The sequence below is a fragment of the Sinocyclocheilus anshuiensis genome, unplaced genomic scaffold (genome assembly GCF_001515605.1).
Source record: "Sinocyclocheilus anshuiensis isolate Anshui unplaced genomic scaffold, SAMN03320099.WGS_v1.1 scaffold195, whole genome shotgun sequence".
NCBI lineage: Eukaryota > Metazoa > Chordata > Actinopteri > Cypriniformes > Cyprinidae > Sinocyclocheilus > Sinocyclocheilus anshuiensis.
Window position 1 is genome coordinate 2,808,465 of NW_015548236.1, and position 9,515 is coordinate 2,817,979.

Below are 9,515 nucleotides of genomic sequence, written 5' to 3' on the forward strand. Positions count from 1 at the left end.
AAGGAGCTACTAGTAGAATAAACGGAGACTGTAGCTTTCAAGCTTCCTAAATTAATTGGTTGAGCCACTAAACAATTCATTCACAAATTGGACTGATTCAGTATGGAAGCTTGTTTCTGCCATGGGATAAAAAATAAAATAAAAAATAACTTACTTTCTCACAAATATTTTTCTTCTCAGAATTGTGAGTTCAAAACTGGCAGAAACAGGCTTCCATAATTCAGTTCATTGGCTCAACTTAAACAGTTTTAAACCACTTTTATGATATTTTTTATAGTGTTTTTACATCTTTTCTGAAGCTTAAAAGCTCTGGTCCATATTTATTGTAATAAGATTTAAAGCACAACCAGCATTTAGTTTCACAGAAGAATGTTATATAGTTTTAGAACAAAATGAGGGTGATTAAATGGTGACAGAATGTCCAATTTTAGGTAAACTATCCCTTTAAATTAGTGTTTTAGTGACTGTGTTTCACACAGAAAGCATTCAATGTCTCTGAGGTAACAATTTAAGAGTAATTTTAGTGATCTGGGTTTATTAATTATGGTCATTTCCTTTTGGCAAAATAAACATACATCATTGCATCATTGGTCCTTTAAAATTAATCTACATTTTCATAAACAACAACCTAAAGCTCTCATTTTAAAGCACAATCAGTAGTACACAATTTAAAAAAAAAAGAAAAAAGTGCTTTTCATTTTTTTGTATACATATCTATTACACCTGAAGACCATTATTACAGTATTCTCTCCCTTAGAAGTTTAAATATCTGAATTAATGTTTGTCTATGTGCAAATCAAATCTAGTCCTCCTGGCATGAGTGCAGCGGTTACGACAAAGTGACAACATCAGCGCGTTTCGAACAAAACACTGAAGCCCCTGAATCACCTGAGGCATTTTATATTGAACTAAAAGCAAATAAATATTTTTTTCTTCTCTAATCAAAGTTGTCAAAGTTCAGAACATTGTCTTCAAAGTGTGTGTGCACATGCTTTTCGTAGAGATGCTGCTGGCAGTCCAGAGGAAACTGCTCGCTGCAGACGGGACATACCCTCCAGTGAGACTCCACGTGTCGTTCGAAACTGCTTTGCTCAAAGTGTGGCGGGAAGATCACCTCACACAGGGGACACCGCTTATGAACATCAGGTCTGGGTGGGGAAGAAAGAGAGAGTGTTTTAATCTACAACTATGGGAGGTGTTTGAAAGAAAGATTGCTTATTGCTTACTGTGTAATACACAACATGCAAGACTGTTTACTGCCTACTACATGTTTACAATGGAAACTATGACAAAGTAAACATTTTTAACAGCAGTATGCAGTTGTCAATCTCACTACTGTTTAGTCAGCAAGTGACTCTTAAGTTATCTCAGCAAAAAAAAAAAAAAAAAAGTCCTAACTTTTGGCAGTCAGATGCAACAAGTCAATAATAATTAAAAAAAAAAATTACTTTCTGCCAGTTGTCACTTTGGAAATGGAAAATCAATTCCAGGGCTATGTTTCAAATGAAAAACTAGCTTACTGGTTATCAGGGTTATTATTAGTAACTAAAACCATCATAAAAGCATTTCCAATACTTGAAATAAAATAAATATTAACTGAAAAAAAAAAAAAAAAAAAGTTTAGTAAATAAATGATACTAAACACTGCTGCACACTATGCCGTATATACTGTAGTATTTACGGTCTAATATTTAGAATAGTTTATAGCACACACTTTTAACCATATATCAACTGTAAACCTTTATATGTAGTATGCTTCATTGTCATATGACCTCACCAAACTAAAATGACATCCAGTTAAGTGTTTACGGTAATATTTTATTTCATTTTTGAAATAAATGTAAAAAAAAAACATTGTTTTGGTATGTCCTCCAAAACATTTGGCATTCAGATCCAATAATGAGTCAAAAATCCCTAGAAAGATGTATGAAATAAAATGTACAGACATTTACATTATTGCATCATTGGTCTTCATTTTCACAAAACATTTTTATAACCAAAAATAAAGTAAAATTTGATATTACTTCTAGTCATTTGTCACTCTGGAAATTGAAAGACAGGTCTAGAGGATCGTATTGTGGGATACAGTGGTTCACACAGTATGCTTTTGTTGTATACCACAGATTTGTGCAAATATACTATTTCTAGGCATTCAATGCAAACGGTGTACAGTATACATATTGCAAACATAGTATGAGTAAGGTAGCATGGATTTCCAAACATTTACCTGGTATCAAAGCAGAAGCTGGTGTGGCTCTCGTTAGATTCCAGGCTCTGATGATCGCAGACTGCAGGGGCCTCACCATCACCTCCCTAAGAAAGATATAAAAACCAAAATGAAACGCACACATAATTTCTTCTTGACTGAGACATAACAATACAATGTTCTTCAGTGGACACATTTAGCTGTCACCTCTCTATTGAGACATAACAGCTAAGATCTCACACAGACACACACACCCACACTTCGGACGAAAAGCCACTCCTGTCTGCACACAGCCGGCTTCCTGCAAAGGTTAATGGGCTTTTAACGCAGCAAACGAGAAAGGAGGAGAAAGGGGTCAATGCCGATCTGCACCCTCAAATATCACAGGCCGGCACCCCCAGCCAATTAGCATAGCCCTCGTCAACATCTCTCTCTAACGAGTCTCTAGCCTCGTCACTCTAATCCGCTAACGAGCTCAAAAGAGAAATGCCTTAATTGCTGTTTCATGCAAATTAACCACCTCTGTATTCACCTATGAACTGAGGTCTGAGGGTGTGGGGAATGCAGAGGGCAATGAGGAAAAGAAGATGGAAAAAGAGTGAATCAAAGAGTTTGAAGTCAAGAGGAAAGGCTGAAAAACAGAAAGAAAGGCTGAGAGAGAGGAAGAAGCAGTGAAGGCTGCTAAAGGGTGACAAAAATACATAGTAATGCCACATATCAGTTTAAAGACTGGCACAATAACACCCAGTTATTAGCTCTGAAACTTACAAAAACTTATAAACTAGCTTTATGGGTACTTTATATTAGGTGTCTTTAACTGTAATGTACTTACATCAAAAATAATCAATTGTTTGGTACAATGCACTTATTGTGTTTATGCTGCATTGCAAATCACGGTAGCACTTTATTTTACAATCCTGCTCCGCATATACATACTATGTACTTATTATAGTAATCAACTGGGTAATAACTAAGCACTAACCCTGAACCTACCCCTAAACATAATATTAACCCATGTAGTTACCTTCCTGACATTACCCAGTACTTTCTTAGGCAAGTACACTGTAAGTACATGTAAGTGCACGTGCTGTAAAATAAAGCGCAACCCAAATCACTTTTGCTGCTGTTGAGGTGGGATATGGTTAAGGTTTGGTGGTCTGGTTAGGTTTAAGGTAGGTTAAGGTGTAGGTGTAGGGTTGACGGTGTAATTATAGATGTAACTACAGATATTCATTACCAATGTAATTACAGGAAGGTATTTTTAACAGTAAGTACAATGTAAAAACGTGATCTATAAAATAAGTGTGTATTCATTTAAATGTAAGTACAAAGTAGTTAAAGACACTTAATATAAGGGGGGGTAGATTTTATGATAATGTTATGGAGCTTTTGGGTCCTATTTGAAAGAAAAGAACAATTTGTCACCCTCATGTCTAACCTGTATGACTTTCTTTCCTCTAAGAAACAGAAAAGAAGATATTTTGAATAATGTGCCAGTTGCTCTTTTGTATGCATTTACAATGAATGGTAACTTAAGTTGTCAAGCTTCAAAACAGATGCAAATTCCCCATAAATGTATCACAAAAATATGTCTGAACTCTGAAGCCATAGTACTGTATTTTTATGCTTATATCACCCTCCTTTCACAAATGACACAAAGCTAGATACAACTGTCAAATCCTGCAAAACAAACAAAAAAGAATTGGGAAGATCATTAAAGAGAAAGGAATAAAGTGAATTTTTGTGAATCATTGTAATAATAGCTATTTTAAGATAATGCTAAATGGTACCTTCATAAATTATTCAAACAAAACTGCAATAAAAAGATTAAATCTTTTGTTTGCTTAAATGTTATGTGACCATTAACCAACATCAGAGAACCATGAACATGCAGATGTGTTGTTAAGTTATTGAAATGCAGTATAATATCATTAAAAACACATATCTGCTTTGGTGTTGATAAAGAGGAACTTATCAGTTTTATCAATGGTGCTGTGACCAAAAAGATTGGAAATCAGTTTTAAAGCTTTAACGTCAGAAAAAAAAACAAACATCTGCTAAATGTCACTGTAGCATCAGACAGAATGTGTTTTAACAATGTACTGCAGATAAGCAACAGCTTTAAAAATGACACTGTCCAGATTAAAACGCACTCTTCCAATACTATCCATCAAGCACTACTTATAGCAGTGTAAAGTTACATTAAAACAGACCATGCCTATTATACATCTATGTAGCTGCCAAGAAATATACACAGTAGAAGTTGTTGTGGAGTTTTCAAAATATTTCCACTGCTCTGTCTTTGTGTACAGCATGTTTCCTTACGCTAGGCCGCTCTTCAGCGGGATTCTCCAGGCCATCAGGGGGGCTGAGACTGCGTGATGGCTGACTGCAGACCACAGGACCACCCCACGGCGGTGGAGCCAAAGGAGGGGGCCGGCAGGTTTGTTCTGGGGATAATGCCCCATCTGCTCCATCTAAGCAACAACAATTCAGGAAGCTCTGAATAGGGCTGTCACATCACAAAAACTTCTAGTAGTTACATATCAATGTCAATGTGTTTAATAACAATTAAATTGTTTAAAAGTGACAGTAGAATCTTGTTTCACATTACAACAGATTTCTATTTCACATAAATGCTGTTTTTTTTTTTACTTTCTGTTCATCAACAAATGAAATGTATATACTGTATATAAATATTAAGCAGCAAAACCATTTTCAATATTGATAATAGAGAAATGTTTCTTAAGCATCAAATCAGCAAGACTGGAGTATTGACTGCTGAAAATTCAGCTTTGATCACAGGAATAAATTACATTTAATATATATTAAAATACAAAACAACTGTGATGCAATAATATTTCACAATTTTACCGTTCTACGGTATTTATGATCAAACTAATTTAGCCTTGGTAAGAGACTTCTTTAAAGAACAACAAAAATCCTACTGACCTGTAATTTTTAACTTTTAAATGGTATTGATTGAATAATTATAAATTATAAATAATGAAGTAAACACTTTTTTAAAAAGTAAATATTACTCTTTTATTACTTTAGTATGAAACAAATTCAACCATAAACAGGTCATTATAGACAATCAATCTACATTTTTCAAATAATCTAGTAGTTTTTTTTTTACTATACTTACTTAAAAAAATCATAATAAATAAATAAAAGTAGACAAAAGCGTGCACCCACCCCGGGTCTCTTGCTCTGAATAGGGGTTTCCGTACTGCAGTTCGGCTGGTTGTTGGGGCACCAGTGGAGGTGGAGGTTGGTCTTGTGTATACGGCAGTGGGTATCGCAGAATCATTGGCTCTCTTACGTCTGACCTCCGACTCCCTGCTGCCTCCACTCTGTTCATACACTGCCGCAACTCCTGCAAGAAAAACAAACAGTCAACAAAATATATGATCACAAAGTGAGTTCTCAACATACCTGACAAGAAACACTTATTTATTGCTTACATGAGTAAAAGTAGCTAACACAAATATTGTCAGTGAAATTGCAAAAGATAAAGGACTTCTCCTTCTCCTGGCTTGATGCTTAAATTACAGCACTGCAATAATCTCGTAATCAAAATTATACACCGGCTATTTAGACACGACAAGAACCTGAATTAAACTTCTTTGGCCAACAATCTTCAACCAAAGAAACTGAAATCTTGAGTACTATATTACCAGTCTGTAAATAGCACTGACATAGTGTATAACTCTCCTTGCTTTTTTTACTCTTTTTCTTGTTCTTTCTTTCCTTCTCCTTTGACCTCATATCCGTGAGCCATGATTAAAGGAATTATTCGCACATTTAACATTTAACACAAGTGCTGATGGGTAATCAGGGAGCCGCATGTGGCATTTAGCCGTGACTCTTGGGGCTCAAACATTCACACTCTGCCTGATTTCAGCGCCTTACCTGCTAAGAATCAAATTAAGGTATTTAATATTTAAAGATTCTCATTAACATTTAGAAGATCAAGCTAATAATACCAGCTTTAGAAGATATTACAGCTTTTTGGATCTTTGGATAGCAAACAAAGAACACAATACTTGAGTATATAACAACAAACTCTTTATAAGAACAAAAATGATAACAACAGGGTTATACTATAAATGCTCTTACCTTCTCCAGTCTCTCTTTCTCCCTGGTCACCACCACAAGACTCTCCCTCAGAGCAGACACCTCTCTGACCTTCTCTGCCACTTGAGTCTATCAAGGAATTCATACGATTTATTTTGAGTGGCATCTGGACATATGTTTTATAACTGCTCTAAAAACACCACTTGAAATTGAAGTGTGTGATTCTAAACCACTAAAGGCACGAAACAGAGTTGTGAGTTGCAAGTCCTATAATATTTAAAAACAGATGAGGAGTGGCTATAGATTATTAAGCAAGCATATATAGGCTATTAAGCAATCTTAATTCTGGACTTGAAATGTTGGGAGTGTTTCTCAGGACTGTGACATTTTTTGACCAAAAAAACTGAATACATTTTCCATTAGTTTTGAAATGACTTGTTCAAGCTAGAAACCCTAAAAAGTTAATGGTTCAAAAGTTCAATTTCGAGTTTTGAAAGAAGTCTTGTATGATCATAAAGGCAGCATTTATTTGATCAAAAATACAGTAAAAACAGACGTATTGACAATTATTATTAAAATTTTTAAATAATTATTTAACATAATATTTAAATATATTTGAAAATGTAATTTATTCCTGTGATGGCAAAAGCTGAATTTTCAGCATCATTACTCCAGTCTTCAGTGTCACATGATCCTTCAGAAATCATTCCAATACGCTGATTTGGTGCTTAATATTAATATTATTTTTTTTTAAATATTAAATATTATAAATTAATATTTTTGTGGTCTGCTGATCTCCTTCTCTTTCTCTCTGTTTGAGTTATCATTGTGTAAATGCTTGTTTGGGTTTGAAGTTCAGTTGAAATGGGTTTACTACGATCTTACCCTGCTCTCCAGCAAACAGTCATAAAGCATTTGGTGAGAGTGTGTGCATGCGTTTAAACACGCTGTAAATAAAAGACTTTCCTTTTGATGGTGTCTCCAGCTTTGTCTAAATACTCAGACAAGAAGAGTCCTTTACGACCTCCTTTCTACTTGGCTAGCTCTGTCCTTAATGACTGCTGTGTTCACACACGCTCACAAGACTGACGGAAATGTGATACCTCAGTGAACCGGACCTAAAATCAACCCGTGGAAGTGTTTGCACATTTGTGTGCACTGACATCTTATGCAAATGAATGTGTGAGTATCTGTGGCTGGCTCTTCCCTGTGAGGTTGAAGGAGTCTGAATCATGTATGTATGCCTCCGTGTGTGTGTGTGTGTGTGTGTGTGTATACGTACTTTAAACCGCTGCTCCTCACTGGCTAGCAGGAGCTTCAGGTTTTCATTGATGGTGTACTGCTCTCTCCATTTCTCTTCCATGCAGGCAAGCTCAGCTTCGACTGACACACTGCACTCCTCTTCCTCCTCGTCCTCATCCTCCTCCTCTTCATCTTCGTCGTCTTCCTCCTCTTCCTCTTTTTTCTCTTCCTTCCCCTCCTGTCTAGGTCTGCCTTCAATTCCCAGTCTCTCGGCATCTCTTTGTGTCACAGGTTTGATCTCAGCAGGATATTGATCTTTCAAATGTGAGAAGTTAATGCATAAGACTTTGGTCACAATATTATAGAGCATATAAAAACAGTCGTGAAACTGCTGTGTGACGTGACACAATAACCAATAATAATAATCACCAATGCTGCACTTATTTGATCAAATATACAGTAAAAAGTGTAATATTGTGATACTAATACTATTCAAATTTAAATTAACTGTTTAGTATTTAATAATACATGTTTCATATATTACTCCATTACTAGAGTCTTTAGTGTCACATGATCATTCAGAAATTATTACAATATGCTGATTGATGCTCAAGAAACATTTCTTATTATTAGCAGTGAAAGCGGTTGTGCTGCTTAATTGTGGAAATTGATATACATATATTTTTTTTTTTTACTTTTTTGATAAATGGCATTTATTTGAAACATTCATTTACTTCAAAAAAAATAATAATAAAAAAAAATTACTGAACCCAAAGCTTTTATTACTCATTTATTTATTCAATAATTTTTAAATTAATTTTTACTTTTTTTATTAATTTTTAAAGGAGCCAGTTTGACGATGTGTGTTGGAGTTTAAATGCGTTTTGATTCATTTGTCTCCTTGCCAATACCTGTGGGAGGCGTCTCAGCATCTGGTGAGTGTAACTCCTGTGTGGTCTCTGTAGAGGCATCATTCCTGTTACAGTCCTAAAACATATGTAGCCTAATACTTTAAGATTTCACACAAAAATATAGGAGGGTGTTTTCACAACATACTTCACTTATAAACCTCAACTAACATACATAAAAACAAAATGTATGATTGCTTAACATCTTGAAGTGTATCATTGTGAGAGTTGCATTTTTGTGTAAAATGAACAACTGGGTAAAGCCATAATTTCAGTTCCTCACCCCCTGCTGCATCTCTTGTTGCTGGGTCAGTTTGGTGACTTGTCTTCGCAAACGTTGGCACTCTCTGTATTTCTCTTTGTAGTGCTCTGCAGCCATATTCAGACGCAGCTTTAGTTCCTCGACCTCCTTTTGTAGCTCCGCCTCCAGCTCTGAAACCACACCCTCTCCTGCCCTGCCCTGAAATAAAATAAAGAATAAATAACATAAAGCAAGAACGCAAGAAAGAGAGTTAACTCACAGTTCACACTAGGGATGCACCGATACCGGCCCGATACTGAGCTCTTGTACTCGTACTAGTACTCGTTAAAATGCCCTGATACCAAACGCCGATACCTCACAGCATGTGATCAGTGCCATATTCAGACAAAGAAACACCGACAACAGAACAACAGACAGCAGAATTCACTATAAACGTCATTTATTTTTAACCTTGGGCATACGACTTTCTGGCGAAAGTGAATCTAGCAGCCTGTGTGAGCTAGGCTGCACTGTTCTGCATCAGTACAAATACGTGCAGTCGTTGCGCGTGTTTTCAGAATCAGAATCAGAATCAGAAAGCTTTATTGCCAAGTATGTTTGCACATACAAGGAATTTGTTATAGTGTCACAAGCTTCCAGTACACGGAGAATTAAGTGTGAAAATAACCGAAGGATATACAGTCAAACCAAAAATTATCCAGAGACCAGATATAATTTTTTATCTTTTTTTTTACTAGTGGGTGCGGGACACTATAGTTCATTTATGTAAGTGAGGATAGCAAAATAAAGTAAACTGTGACAAATTATACCCAAAATT

General features: G+C 35.6%; 1 protein-coding gene across 1 annotated transcript in view; it reads right to left on the minus strand.

Annotated features, from left to right (window-relative positions):
• Positions 1-189: 189 nt before the first annotated feature.
• LOC107654769 (tax1-binding protein 1 homolog A) overlaps positions 190-9,515 on the minus strand; it is a 20,342-nt gene continuing 11,016 nt past the window's right edge. Inside the window, exons 9-16 of the mRNA XM_016442015.1 lie at positions 8,720-8,896; positions 8,440-8,515; positions 7,569-7,843; positions 6,329-6,415; positions 5,405-5,585; positions 4,532-4,683; positions 2,228-2,313; positions 190-1,148 (exon numbers count right to left, since the gene is read on the minus strand). Coding sequence (XP_016297501.1) covers positions 938-1,148; positions 2,228-2,313; positions 4,532-4,683; positions 5,405-5,585; positions 6,329-6,415; positions 7,569-7,843; positions 8,440-8,515; positions 8,720-8,896 — 1,245 coding nt within the window. The 3' untranslated portion in view covers positions 190-937. The remainder of the gene's footprint in view (positions 1,149-2,227; positions 2,314-4,531; positions 4,684-5,404; positions 5,586-6,328; positions 6,416-7,568; positions 7,844-8,439; positions 8,516-8,719; positions 8,897-9,515) is intronic.